This window comes from Crotalus tigris, unplaced genomic scaffold, assembly GCF_016545835.1.
Source record: "Crotalus tigris isolate CLP2741 ecotype Arizona unplaced genomic scaffold, ASM1654583v1 scf7180000018371.15429387391:27106975, whole genome shotgun sequence".
In the NCBI taxonomy this organism is placed as follows: Eukaryota; Metazoa; Chordata; class Lepidosauria; order Squamata; family Viperidae; genus Crotalus; species Crotalus tigris.
The window spans coordinates 9,705,459-9,720,704 of NW_024096970.1; the positions used below are offsets into that span (position 1 = coordinate 9,705,459).

General features: G+C 37.3%; 1 protein-coding gene across 6 annotated transcripts in view; it reads right to left on the minus strand.

Annotated features, from left to right (window-relative positions):
- Positions 1–2,308: 2,308 nt before the first annotated feature.
- LPIN3 (lipin 3) overlaps positions 2,309–15,246 on the minus strand; it is a 72,878-nt gene continuing 59,940 nt past the window's right edge. For 4 of the 6 annotated variants that reach the window (XM_039351360.1, XM_039351359.1, XM_039351358.1 and 1 more), the window contains exons 15-20: positions 13,938–14,086; positions 12,269–12,355; positions 9,900–10,052; positions 9,449–9,563; positions 9,236–9,339; positions 2,309–3,773 (exon numbers count right to left, since the gene is read on the minus strand). In XM_039351360.1, the coding sequence (XP_039207294.1) occupies positions 3,629–3,773; positions 9,236–9,339; positions 9,449–9,563; positions 9,900–10,052; positions 12,269–12,355; positions 13,938–14,086 (753 nt within the window). In that variant the 3' untranslated portion in view covers positions 2,309–3,628. Of the gene's footprint in view, positions 3,774–9,235; positions 9,340–9,448; positions 12,356–13,937; positions 14,087–15,246 lie in introns of those variants that run through there. The other 2 variants (XR_005557685.1, XM_039351361.1) reach the window with 2 other exon arrangements.

The following is a 15,246-nucleotide window of genomic DNA, read 5'->3' on the forward strand; positions in this document are numbered from 1 at the left end:
TCATATCAATCAGGAACTGGATTATATGGCAGAAACCGCCTTAATTTAGCTCCTTTCAAATGCATTTGATTATTAACCCCTCATCTCATTGACCTTACTATCTGAGGTTTATGAAAATTGCAGTCAAGCTCATTTGAAGGGTATCAGATTGGAAAAAACGTTGCTACAGGGCTATGTGTCATGGTTCCAACTTTACAAATGAGCATGGTTGCAGCCATTTTCCTTCTCATTTGAGGTTATCACTATGTACATGGTAACATCGGTTAAATGAGACCACTTGTTCTTTGAATGATTGCACAATCGATTTACCAATACAGTTAGTCCTCTACATATGACCACAATTAGGATCAGAATTTCCATTGCTAAGTTGTTAAGCGGGTAATGCCCAATTTTACAACTCTTTTTGGGATGATTAGGCAAATCACCATAGTTATTATGTAAGTCATGTGATTGTTAAGCAAATACAACTTTCCCCATTGACTTTGCTTCTCAGACACCAGCCAGGAAGGTTGACAACAGTGATTGTGTCTCCCCTTGACAATACAGTCACTGTAAACATTTGCTGATTGGCGAGTGGCTGAATTTTAATTGCATGGTTTTGGGAATGCTGCAATACTTGTAAGTGCTAAGACTGGTCATAAGTCACTTTTTCAGTGCTTTGTAATGTCCAACAGTCACTAAATGAATAGTTTTAAGTCAAGGACTACCTGTATTTCATATATAAGGCAGATAAGAGTTTATCTAAGGGATAAAGATAGCTCTCAGTAATCTTTAAAACATACCTTAGCCAAGCTCCTTATTTAAAATGATATGACAGCAAGTGGCAACAGTCAATTTCCGACAGATCAGAATAGTGGAAAATGAGGTAGAAACAAAATAGGTATTAATCCATTTTTCAACTGTGATGCTACCATTTTTGATTTAGGCTTGGATTTGAAATTTTGAACAAACTTGTAGTTAATCTGTTTTTAGACCGCTAATTTACAATCGAAGTCTTTTTGCTGAGATTTTCAAGAAACAGGGTATTAAATGTGGAGATTTCAGATTTATTTGTTGTTTCTGGTAGGTTGTGACTATAATTGTAACAATGATAACCCTGTTTAGCTGGGGGTTTTTTTAAAGGAAAATTTATTGGTGGTTAAAGCTGAATTATTGTTTCTATTGGGGCTTTGGGAAGAGAGGAAACGCTCACCAAATATTCCAGAATTATATTACTGAAACATCTTCTAATGATAAATTTCCAGAAAACTATACAGGCATTTAAGATATTGAGAAAATGGAACAAAACTGACCAGCAATGTTATTTTCTTGATCACTGGTAAAAACTGGAAGAAGAAGAGGGATGTAGCTGTAGATATATAGCTTATACTTTATGGCAGTAACACTACTTTGATTTGCAAAATCCACTCACGCATTACCAAACCAAGAGGGAACTATGCCACTGAAAGGAGGTCTAGGTTTGTATAAAATGCTCATATGTGCACATTTGGAATCAATCAATATAATTTAAATAGAAGAACACCTCTTCATTTTGGGCAAGCCCATGACCAAGTATTTGGGATGCTTCCTTATTCTTTTTCTGTGGAAAATCAAAGCCCCTCTTAAGGATTAGATTGGACAAAGCTTTCAAAAGGAGATTTTTTTTTTTCAAAATTAGGATACATCATCTGTCAGTTTTGGAAACAATGTGAAATTATCACCTAACAGTTTTGAAAATGATATCTTAGGTCCTCCAGACTGCACATATCCAGCATGGTAATTTATGTTGATTTAGGATTCTTTTATTTAGTCTTCAAACCCAAAATCTCAATTATATAATTGCTTTTGCAAAAAAAAAAAAACAACAGGAAAAAAAAAAAACCTAAATGGTGCACCCCTGTGGTCTCTAGGAGTTGTGTTCAGCCCAATAATATATTAATCATTTAATGTATAATGCAAGGCCAAAAACAAACAAACAAATCACTTTATGGTTTAGTATGCTGGACAACTGGCCAATTACAACCGATTGAGCAAATCAGATTGATAAATTCAATAATGTTAAAGTACAAATTCAATAGGTGCTAAGATCCTGAATTTTAATTCACACTAATTTAGCATGTTAAAGACTAAGTTATCAAATAAGATACTGTAGCTAAGTTTTCAAATGTATAAGATCCTTCAAGTTAAGTATGTGCTGTATCTCCTATTCAAATCACAATGTGATGTGTTGCCTGTTTACAGCAGAATTATGTTTACAGAGTTTTGGGGTTAAGAACTGGAAGTTGTTATTGCTTAGGATACCACGTAGCAACAGTGATGACAAAGAGAACACTTTTTTGTAGGTTTATTGAAAATACTTTCTGCAGCTTTTCAGGGTTTGAGGCTGAGACTCTTTATGTCACCTGATCCTTTAAATTGATGCCAAAGTTTGAAGTTGGAAATTCCTACATATCTACCATATATTTCATAACTAGAAATCACCTCCTCTTGACAGAAAACAAGGTCTGCATAATGAAGACCATAGGAAATTCATAGAATGTTGCAAATAGATGGCTCATAGGACTTGAGTGAAATATCCTTTTGTTCACTGTACCCCAATCTAGGTTTACAAAGGAGGAAAACACGTGAAGTAGAACAAGACCTGGCTCCCTGAATCCAATTTTCATTAAATTCACAACAAAACTATAAATGTCCGCTAGAGAAAAGAAATCTGCACAAATCTTACAAAATGAGTGATTTTTGCTTATTGTATTGCACTTTCCCCACCTTTATTATTGGTGCCCTTGTGATAAAGAATATATAATCTTTGATTTTCAGAATTACCCGTGCTAATGGACATTTGGTGTTTGACTATATCTCTAACCAAAGACATTATAAAAAATATCATAGCTAATAAAGAAAAGAATTTGGCAGCTATTAATTACCATAAGGTCAAAGACTACATTTTCTTTATCGTCATGATTTAAAATATCCCATTACAGAAAGTCACAGTGTTCATGCCTATTGCTACATTCAAGAGACAGAGTTCAGCATTCAGAAGAGGCTCTGTAAAACCAGGGGTCTAGTTCAGAGCAGCACTAGAGAATATTTTTTAAATGTCACAATATTCAGAAGTAATGTTTAAAGAATGTCCTATCCATAATACTTCTAATCAACAAAAGCAGCACAGAATTGAAAGCATTATGAAAGGGGTGTCATTTCTTTAAAATACTAACATCTAGGTGAAACATGGTTTGGTAGGTTTTAAAGCACTATGCTGGTGAGTGGAAGAAAAATGTTCTATATAAGCTGCTTATCTTCTAGGCCATGAGTTCTGTTGACCCCAAACACTGGGGGATGGGAGGAGTGGAGACTTTCCGCCCTTATTAACATCATGAAGTCTATTTGCAATCTAAGAATAAAGACTAGAGTACAATCACGTAACGATATCACAAATACTTAATCATACAGCATATCAGTCAAATCTTGGGTTGAAAGAACACATTTCCACACAAGATGCTCCTTACTCACTACAAACACACATCCTTTCTAAAGGCCAAGTAGTTTACATAATGGAGGAAAAATAGCAAGCTTTATTTTGCCGCCTAACCATCATATTGGAGGACCAAAAAGTAAGAATTCCTTGGGAAATAATGTTGGTTCAGAACAATCAGACAAAGTTTTCGAAGTCTACGCTAGGCAGGGATGGTTTCCAGTAAGAGAACTGGCTGAACTCTGGGCAAGCCAGAGAAGTAACCACATCTTCACCAATAGGTGGAAAGAGAAATTCTACGACCTCACCCAGGCGCTCATACCTAGAAGAAAGAGGACATGAACAATTAAAAACAGCAAGCATTTTTTCTTGCACATTTATAGTTTCGGAGTACACACTTTTCCTAAATTTTATTAAGGAAGCAAATACAGGTAGTCCTGGCATAACTGGTCGCTTAGCAAATGTTCAAAGTTACGCTGGACCCCCAAAACACATACTTATGATCTGGATTTGAAGTTAGGATGGCTGCCTCCCTTCTGCAGTGATCACATTTGGGTCACACAGCAACTGGCTTTCATTTATAGCTGTTTGCATCATCCCACAGTGACATGACTGCGATTTACATTTTTTGCCAGAAACTGGCATTTACTTCCCGTTTCTGGCAAAAAAAAAACATTCATTGCAGATAATGGGTTTGCTTAACAACTACTGCAAAATAATAATAATAATAATAATAATAATAATAATAATAATAATAATAATAATAATAATTATTATTATTATTATTATTATTATTATTATTATTATTATTATTTTGCAGTAGTTGTTAAGCAAACCCATTATCTGCAATGAATGTTTTTTTTTTGCCAGAAACGGGAAGTAAATGCCAGTTTCTGGCAAAAAATGTAAATCGCAGTCATGTCACTGTGGGATGATGCAAACAGCTATAAATGAAAGCCAGTTGCTGTGTGACCCAAATGTGATCACTGCAGAAGGGAGGCAGCCATCCTAATAATAATAATACTAATAATAATAATCCCCCAGTGAGGCACTACCTTGACGTGGTTGTGGGGCTTGTGTACTCTGAGGAAGATGAGAGCTATGCCAGAGGTTCAACCATACTGGACAGGTCTCATCAGAGGAGTCAGACAAAGAGTGTCTCTCCCATAAAAAATATGGTGAGACGTAAATTTCAGAATGCCATACCGGCTCGGACGTCGCCCGGGTTAACAAGGTCCGCACTAGATATTGGAGTTCCTGGATATCTGGTGAAAAATGGGTTACAGGACTCAGGACTGTTGGCTGAGCAACCAGGGCCAGCAGCTGCAGAACTACTGGAAGAAAAGGTGTTTACCCGTCGCAGATACACAGTGATGGAAAACAAAGAAATAATGATCTGTTACTACAGATCAAGTCCAACAAGAAGAGGATATCTAAAACGAATGCACCAGTTCTGGAAAGAACAACATCCAGAATCAGAAATAACAGAACAGAGACTAGCAGATCAACGCCGATTTATAACACGAAATAAAGTATTCACAGAAACAGAATTGGACGAACTGCAAAGGTTTACCCAGGGCAAAGAAATCAAAGCCTTACCAGAAGTAATTCAGAATGTAGAGGCAAACCAGGGGAGTTGGCAGTGAAAGAATCCAGTAGAGATATACAACTGTTCTCATTTGGAAACCAGGCACCTCTTCCTCAGGAAGAACAAAACCCTCTAACTAAAGAAATAAAAGAATTGAAACAAAGAATAACTGAGCATCTAGAACAGCACAAAAACAACAGAATAAGGCTACCTGCATTGAAGCTTGTTCCAAAGAAACAGCTAGCACAAGCATTAAAAGATGCAAATACTGCAATATCAAGTATAAGCACCAATTCACTGCAAGAAACAAACCAACTAATGTACAGCACAGCTGCAGTTATAACAGAATACCTGGGATGCAAAATCAACAAAAAAGAAAAACAAACAAACAGTGCACCAGAAAAATGGAAGGTTAGACTAGAAAATAAGATCAGCAAGTTAAGATCACATGCAAGCAAGCTAGAACAGATGAAAGAAAAGAAGCTGAAGAACAAGAAGACCAAAGAATACCTAATCAAGAAATACCACTTAGAAACAAGGAAGATCAAGGAAGCACTGGAAATAATAAAGCAACAAATAACAGCTATAGCCAGGAAAATCAGTAGATATGAAGCTCGAATTGCAAACTATAGGCAGAACCTCCAATTTCAATCCAATCAGAAACGTTTCTACCAATCCATCAATGGAGAAACTGCAAGGAATCAGTCAGTACCTGACAAGGAAGAAACAGTGCAGTTCTGGAAGCAGATATGGGATAACCCAAAGAAATACAACAAGGATGCGGCTTGGTTAAAAGAGGTGGATGCAAATAAAACAGAAGTTGAAATGAAAGAACTAGTAATAACAACAAAAATGGTAGAAAAAAGAGCAAAGAAAATCAAAAATTGGTCAGCACCAGGTGAAGATGAACTGCATGGGTTTTGGTTGAAACATCTAACTGTTATACACCCACTCATTGCCAAACAGTTCAACAATATACTACAAGGAGGAGAAATTGAAAAGTGGCTAACAACTGGGAAAACCTACCTAATAATGAAAAATCCAGCAAAAGGGGCAACACCAGGTAACTACAGGCCAATTACCTGCTTACCAACAACATTCAAATTACTAACTGGTGTGGTAGCTGATGCAGTACAACAGCATCTAGTTGAAAACAATCTCTTTCCACCTGAGCAGAAAGGAAACCGCCCCAATAGCATAGGAACAAAAGATCAACTCCTAATAGACAAAATGATCTTGGAAAACTGCAAGAGAAGGAAGACCAACCTGAATGTGGCATGGATTGACTACAAAAAGGCATTTGACTCTCTGCCACATGATTGGATAATCAAGTGCCTAGAAATAACAGGAGTAAGTAGAAACATCAGAAAATTTGTGCAAAAATCGATGGCACAATGGAAGACACAGTTGCAGATCAATGGTGAAAAGCTGGGAGAGGTTAATATCAAGAGAGGAATATTTCAAGGAGATTCATTATCACCATTACTATTTGGTTATTGCACTGTTTTTCCTCTGTCAACAATACTGAATAACTCAGGACATGGTATCAAACATCAAAAACATCTGCTAGACTATCCCACCTCCTTTACATGGATGATCTGAAGCTGTATGGAAAAACATCATCTAAAATAGAATCGCTGCTCAACACTGTCCGTATATATAGCCAAGATATTGGAATGGAGTTTGGCTTGGACAAATGTGCCACACTTACTATCAAACAAGGAAAAATAGTGAAAAATGAAGGAATCAAGATGCCCCACGAAAATAACATTAAGAGTCTGGATGAGGACGAATACTACAAATACTTGGGTATCCTTCAAGCTGACAACATCAAGCACACTGAAGTCAAGAAAAAGATTAGAGGTGAATACATCAAGAGATTGAAGAAGATCTTAAAATCCAAACTCAATGGAGGAAATACCATAAAGGCAATCAACACCTGGGCAATCCCAGTCATTAGGTACACAGCTGGAATAGTGGACTGGACTCAAGAAGAACTAAAAGCAATGGATATGCAGACCAGAAAAATAATGACAATGAATCATGCCCTTCATCCACGCAGTGACATTGATAGACTTTATCTACCAAGGCGAATAGGTGGGCGTGGAATGCTACAAGTACATCAGATGGTTGAAGAAGAAAAAAATGGCTTTGGAAGAATATCTGAAGAACAATGATGAAGATGCACTGAATTTAGTATATCAGGAAGGCTTACTGACTACTGGAGAGACCAAACTGGCCTACAAGAAAGACCAAATGAAGAACAGAATAGAGGCATGGGAAAACAAAGCACTACATGGCCAATACATGAAAAAAAGAGCTGGGAAAGCAGATAATAACAAGACCTGGCAATGGCTAAGAGCAGGAAAATTGAAGAAAGAGACCGAGGGACTAATTCTGGCTGCACAAGACCAAGCCTTAAGAACAAATGCATACAAAGTCAACATTGAGAAGACAGCAACAGACAGTAAGTGCCGCCTATGCAAAGAAGCTGAAGAAACAGTGGACCACTTGGTAAGCTGTTGCAAGAAGATTGAACAGACTGATTACAATCAGCGACATGACAAAGTAGCAACAATGGTGCATTGGAAGATCTGCAAAAAATATCATTTGCCTGTAAGCAAAAACTGGTGGGATCATAAAATAGAGAACGTCATAGAAAATGATAAACTTAAACTGCTCTGGGACTTCAGAATTCAAACAGACAAGCACCTGCAACATAACACCCCAGACTTAACAATTGTCGATAAGAAAGACAAAAAAGTCTGGATAGTGGACGTGGCAGTGCCTGGAGACAGCATAATAGAAGAGAAAGAACTGGAGAAGATAACAAAATACAAAGACCTACAAATAGAAATAGAAAGACTGTGGCAAAAGCAAGCACGGGTAGTACCAATAGTCATAGGCTCCTTGGGCGCAATCCCAAAACAACTGGAGCACCACTTGAACACCATTGGCATTGACAAATTTGCTATGAGTCAATTGCAAAAGGCGGCCTTATTAGGAACTGCTTCCATCCTGCGACGATACCTGTAATACCATCAAACATCTACATCTGCCTATCCCAGGTCCTGGGTAAGGACTCGATAGGTAGACAAAATGCCAAATCCAGTCTGAACATCTGGCTGACTGTGCGATGATTGATAATAATAATAATAATTACTATTATTATATAAAATTGGATCAATCACATGACCCACTTAATGACCAGCACGACTTATGACTATCATGTTGGGTTCAATTACTGATGAGGAATACCTGTTTTTACTTATGTTATTTATTATGTTAATAAATGCGTTTAATTCAGCGGGATTCAAATAAGTGAACAACCAGTTCTCTGTGTGGATGCTGCTTCCAAAAGTCCATTCTGGGCCTGGGCCACAAAAAATTAGCTACCGGTTCTGCCGAAGTGGTGTGAACTGGCTGAATCCCACCACTGATTTAATTATACCCTTATGTCCACCCCATACATATGCTCCTGAACTTTGGATCTCACATTAAACCCATTACAGAGATAGTGGTAATATATAGTAAGCTTTCTTGCTTGTGCTCATTTCTAAGAACACTTGCCATATAATGTGGTGAGATCCACATTAATGCTTCCATAATTTCCTCTATACACGTAGGTGCACAGTCTGAGGGACCAGGTTACATGTGGCCTTTGAAATTATATCCAACTTCAAAAGTTGTAAAAATTATAAATGCAAATGCAACCAAATGGGGAAATAGTACTCTGTTTAAGTTTAATAAAACCTGAACTTATAACATCTAATATATGTTGAAATTAGGTAAAGTTTATTTTTCCCTGGCTATTTCTACCTTTTAGAGCCAGAGCAAAAATAAAATTTATGTAATTTAAATATATATTAGATTTTATAAGTTCAGGCTTTATTCAAGTTTTCTCCCAGTTGTGCTGGATTTGGAAGGAATGCTGTCGAATACGTTCTACTTTTTGGAATGTATCCAACAGGATTCCATTCAAATCCAGCACAATTGGGAGAAAGCTTTATGTCTGAGCTGTGTATAACTGAATGATGCTGATAGAGGTGGAAGAATGTTTCAGCTGAATCACAGCATGAAGGAAGAAACTTGTCACTGCATAGTTTTGCCTATATTAGCCACTTAGATGTTTTGTTTAAGTAAATCATTCGTTACATTTACAGACTGCAAAAGAATAGGCTAATCTGCAGGCTTACGTGGACTTGGTAATTTTTATGAGTTCCTGGATCAATTCCCCTTTGGGGTTTACAGTGAATATCCGGGATTCTGGCAATGCCACTTCTTTGTAGGCATAGACATCCTGTTGAAGAAACCACAAGCAGCATATATGTCAAAATAATAATAATAATAATAATAATCAGCAAGGTTTCATTTCCTTTATACATATTCCTCATTCTACTGATACTCACAGTTAGTCTGTTCCCAAAAGCAGCATAGAAAGGCCAGCTATTGGAACCAAATAAATTTCGGATATCTGTCAGACAGGCAATTTTGAACACTTCCGGCTTCTTCTCAATCACTTCCCTATAATGCAGTGGATAAATAGTTTAGAAAGGTGAACTTGCTTTTCCCTCATTCTTCTTGATCAAGTACTTAAAGATTTTTAAAGGGGGGGAGTAATTATAAAGTGTTAATTTCTGACACCTGTTTGTCAGGGAAGGTTGTAATTCCAGATGCAAACCCAAATTTTAATTTAGAGCTTTCATCTTTCTCCTTACATGGGACCATAATCAATGAATTCCAAGTCATACTTACTAAATATCACATCCTTGAGCATTTCTATGATCTCTGAAGAAAGCAATAAAACAATGCTCACACAAATTAAGACACCACCCTCTACCATTACATGGAAATACTTACCTATGAAATGCCGAGAAAAGGCTGCTAGGTGCCAGCAGGATAGGTCCTTTGGGGAGCATCCAACCTTTATCATTGACACATTCTAAATATCCTTTGGTGATGTGTGCCATGCCAATAGCTCTGGCTGAACAATAGAGAAACCTGTATCCGTTGCTAGAATGGAGACGATATCAAATGGAATGAAACCATTTTGCTTAACAACCCCCTCATCTGATCTCCCCCTCCAGCAGGAATGGCACAACAGCTCTTGTTCCCGATCAGCTCTTACAACTGGGTCAAAGGGACACACATTTGAAAGTAATAGAACAAAGTAATATATTTAGAGCATTTCTCAAAGACCTCTCCACAACAAATGTATTTGCTCTTTCAAATGATTATTTTCCTAATCAGTGTTCTTTTCTGTTCAGCATTAGGCCACTGTCGCTTATCCCCTGCAAAATCCCAACAAATCTGGGATCATATAATAGATATAGTGTTGCCAATCAAATATGGTTTCACACCTCAGTGTCACTATAGGTTAATAAAGTAATAAGGAATAAGTGAAAGAATTACTATGAAGACAATATTCTATGTCACATTTATACAGGCAAAGACTCCTTCAGGTTAAACTCAACTCCTGGAGAATCTTTGGACATATAGTTTGGGGCTATATAGAAATGGTTTGTCATAATTATTTTGCTTTTTTTTTTCAATGTCACAGTTGAAGGGTTGGTATTTCCTGGTGACCTCCCAGCCAAGTACTAACCAGGTCCAACCCTATTTGATTTTGTGGGGATTTGCTCAAATCAGCAAAATGTTGCAGTCTAGGTTAGGTTAATCAGGTAGTTGATACCAAAAGCAATATCTTCAGGACAATGTTTCCTAAATAACTGAATAGCAACAAATGTTGTTATGGAATGCAGTTTTAATAGCTTAGGCCAAATATTGACCATCCTATCTTTATTCGTACTATAAGTTTCTTATGATGCTTATTCCTTTTTCTATATAGCAATTTTATATTTTAGTTGAATGTCAGTTCATTACATTTTTCCTTGTTAATTTGCTTTGCACATATTTTAATTCTGCATAAAGACAAAAATGTACTTCCCATGACTAATTCCCATTCACCTAAGAAATCATCAGTATTGAGAATCTGGAACTACCAATGACTTAGTATAGAATAGGTAACTTCTAGCTCATGTAAAATTCCCAATAAGAGGTAGACTAGCCTTTGTTTGAAAACACTAATACAAAAATTAACATAGAGATCTTTATTATGAAGTTCAAGAAGGAGATTAGGACAGGGGAGAAGAACATCAAAAATATCAAATCATATCTTAGGAAGCCAGAATGAGATAGAAATAATTTCCTATGAGCTAGAAGCATTGTCTAAAATAGGTATCATTTTACACTTGACATGTTCCTAGGCAGTTGTGTTAGCAGAGAATCTCAAGGATTTCAATTCTTTGAGAATCTTAAATAAGAAACAACCATGGAGTCTTTGGTGCTCTCTGAGCTTGGTTGTTTGCTTGCAAAATTTTAATTACTTGACCAGTTAACATTATCAGAGCTGATGATAACTGATGATGCTGGCACTGATGATGTTACCAAATTGTGTGATAAAGCATCTGCACGCAAACAACCAAGCTCAGAGAGCATCAAGGACAACCCCAAGTTATTGGCAGAAATAGCCATTTCTCCGTATTTGCTACAAAAAATTAACATGGTAACAATTTTAGTACATTGCATCCTTAAGAAAGGAATATAAGGCCTTCCAGTGACTTAGAGCAGGGTTCCCCAAATGCTGGGCAGCGGTCCAGTAGTGGACTGTGAACTATTTGCAACCGGGCCATGGGAACAGCGGGTGAGCAAGCACACACATGCCCATGAGCAGTGGGTGAGCATGTGCACGCAGGCTGCATTTGGGTGAGGAGCGGGCACATGTGCATGCCGCTTGCCCAAATGGAGTTGCATGCACTTACTTGCTGGCTGCTTGCACGGAAGAATCCCCTCCGGTGTGCAAAACCAGAAAGGTTGGGAAACTCTGACTTAAGAGTACATAATTGATTAAGGTAGGCAGATGCAGGATTTTCAATGGCTAGTATTCAAGAAGATTATTTTAACTTTAAATAACAAACTTTCAAAAACAACAAAAGAAAACAATATTTCATGAAATATGCATCACAAATCATCAGCAGTCAGCTTATATTACAGCCTATCTAAAAACATTCTGCTTGCTGGCATATGAGTAACAAAAAGAGAGCTAGCTTGACCTGCTTTGGAAGAAGGAATTAGGATCTAATATTTTAAAAGAATCAGCAAGTTAATAGAGCTGTTGTTGTATATGAACTATAACATTATCTTCATATCTCTGGACTACTAATACATACAGATGGATTTTATGGAAGAGCTTAGCGATGCCTTGGTGAGTCCAATCTTTCCCAAGATGTGGCAAGATATGCCCTAGGGCATCAGACCTGATGAGAAAAAAAATGTATATGATGAACTCTGCACAATGTGGCTGCAAGTTGTCCTATAAGTGAAGCAAGGGTGATAGCAGAATATTCATAATTGGACATGCAGTGACATGTTTCAAGATAACTTGTTCTGACAGGAGTGGTTTTGTTTTTGTTTTCAGCCCTCTAAGAGCATAAGCAAGCAAGCTTGTTTCTGTTTTTTCCCAAAATGACCACAGAAGCTGCAGAAGCTGCTTAGTCCATATAAGCTGAGTAGAGTAGAGTAGAGTAGAGTAGAGTAGAGTAGAGTAGAGTAGAGTAGAGTAGAGTAGAGTAGAGTAGAGTAGAGTAGAGTAGAGTAGAGTAGAGTAGAGAATAGAACAGAATAGAAGCTGGAAGAGATCTTGGAGGTCTTCTAGTCCAGCCTCCTGTTCAAGCAGGAGAACCTATATCATTTCAGACAACTCTTGAAAACCTCCAGTGATGGAGCATCCATGATTTCTGGAGGCAAGCTTTTCCACTGGTTAATTTTCCTCACTGTTAGGATGTTTCTCCTTAATTCCAGGTTGCTTCTCTCTTTGGTCAGTTTCCAGCCATTGTTTTTTGTCCTACCCTCTAGTGCTTTGGAGAATAGTTTGATGCCCTCTTCTTTGTGGCAGCCCCTCAAATACTGGAATACTGCTATCATGTCACCTCTGTTTCTTCTTTTCTTTAAACTAGCCAAACCCAAGTTCTGAATTTGGATTACATATAGGTTGGACTTTTGTTTTTTTTTTATTTTTGTTTAACTTGCATAAATCCCTATGCCAGTCTAATATTCTCTGCAATACTTGCTGTGCCCCAGGAGGATTCATGACGTCTATTGCTATCTCTCTCCTTCCATTGGCTAGAGCAACATTTCTCAATCTTGGCAACTTTAAGATGAATGGACTTCAATTTCCAGAATTCTCCAGCTAGCATCTTAAAGTTGTCAAGGATGAGTAACACTGGCATCCTCTTCCTGTTGTTTTTCTGCAGGCATGGGTGAGATGTATCTACTTCTTTCTCCCACTCTAGAAATTGCCATCATTGGCAACCACATTTACAGTGGTTGCTCAGTTGCAAAATTGCTAGTATGCTATCCTTTCACCATCATAAAGAAATTGTTAAATGCCTGAGGAAAGCATGCATTATAGTTGAAAGCTTCCCCTGATAGCAACCATTCACATGTCTTTTGTAAACTGTGAAGTTGGGGGAACAAGGGATTTTTTTAAAAAAAATTCATCACCATCTGCAGTTCAGTTAGATCAGGGGTGTCAAACTGCCCAGCTGGCCTGCAGGCCGGATGTGTCATGCCAAAACCAATGGGAAAAAAGTCGCAATAGGTCGCAACATGTCACGTGACGTTGCGAGTTTGACACCCCTGAGTTAGATCATAGATTAAGTAATTGGTTGACTCAGAGTGATTTCTGCACATTCTCTACAAGCTTGGCAAGGCTGGCAAAAGTGTAGACAACTACAGATCAATTTTAAACTCCTTTGGGGAGATGGCAAGAGGAAATAATGGTGGCATGGAAGAATCCACAGTCAAGTATTATAGGAAGCATTGCCAGTGGGAATCTACCTGGTGATGGTGCCATCAATGTCAGAGATCACCACCTTGTCATACCAATTCCATAAATAAATGGTAGCTTCACAACGACATGTGCCCTGGTACTGAGTGGTCACACTAAACACAACCTCATTGGGGCCATCCTTCAGGTTCAGCTTTTTCTACAACAAAAGAAGAGGAAAAAGAGGCAGACAATTACAACATATTTATTTAGAACATGATATTTCTCAGAACTGTTTTGTTAGTTATACATCCTAATCAGTTGCTATTTAGAAATGCCACAGAATTCAGTAATTTGTTTTCAAATAAATGTGAACACAAATGTGAACACTCTTCTTTCTGTGTTCTCCAAGCTATCAGACAAAATGTAGCAACTCATATGTCCACCCTAATTTTGATTCTCTCAAATGTTTGCAAATCCTTTAAACTATTTGGAAAATTGAGACTATTACATCAAAGAGTCTTCTTTGTTGCTCAAAAATTTGTCAGTAATTTGCAAGGTCACAATTCAATTGAAATTAGGATTTTAAACTATCTTGATGTTTATATTAAAATAATTCCCAATTGAAATTGATGCTCATATAAAAAGAAAAAAAAGAATTTGATGCTCATATTTGGACAAATAGTTTTGTAGTAGAGACTATCTACTTTTCACTGAAAACCGATTAAACAAAATGGTTCATCTTGAGAAAGACTTTGGTATATATTATCTTTTCTTAACAAACTGTGAATTTCAAAATAGAAATAGACATTTCTTTTAGTTTGACCTTTTAAAAAGTAGAGATGGATAACTACTTCCAAATCTAACATTGTAGTACTCATGTCCTATTTCCAAAGCACTGAATGGAGCCTTCAGAATATTACAAAATGAATATTGAATGTTAATTTTAACTATTATTTTTAATTCTATTTCAATCAAATTCAAATTTGCTCTTGCTTGTTTTGGTTGTGGTCAAACTTGCCATTCAGCTATGGCCCCAAATTGTACATGCCTAAATTATTTTATTCTTTACTTCACTGATATTCTCCCCATCCTTTAAGATCTCAAGGTGATTTACCTGGAGTCATCATTTATTTTATCTGCATGATGCATTAGGTTAAGAGAAAGTGTCTGGCTCAGAGGTCCCTATTGAGCTCCATAATTGATTGAGGACTTACACCTGGATTTCAGTGATCTCAGTTCAATGTTTTACCTACAGGTGAACTGGTGTGAGGTAGTAGTTAGGGCAGAACTAGGGAGATGCAGTTATGGAAGCTCCCTAATGACTTGACTTTGGCCCAGTCACTTTCTCTCTAGTCAAGCAACTTCCAGGAATAGAGA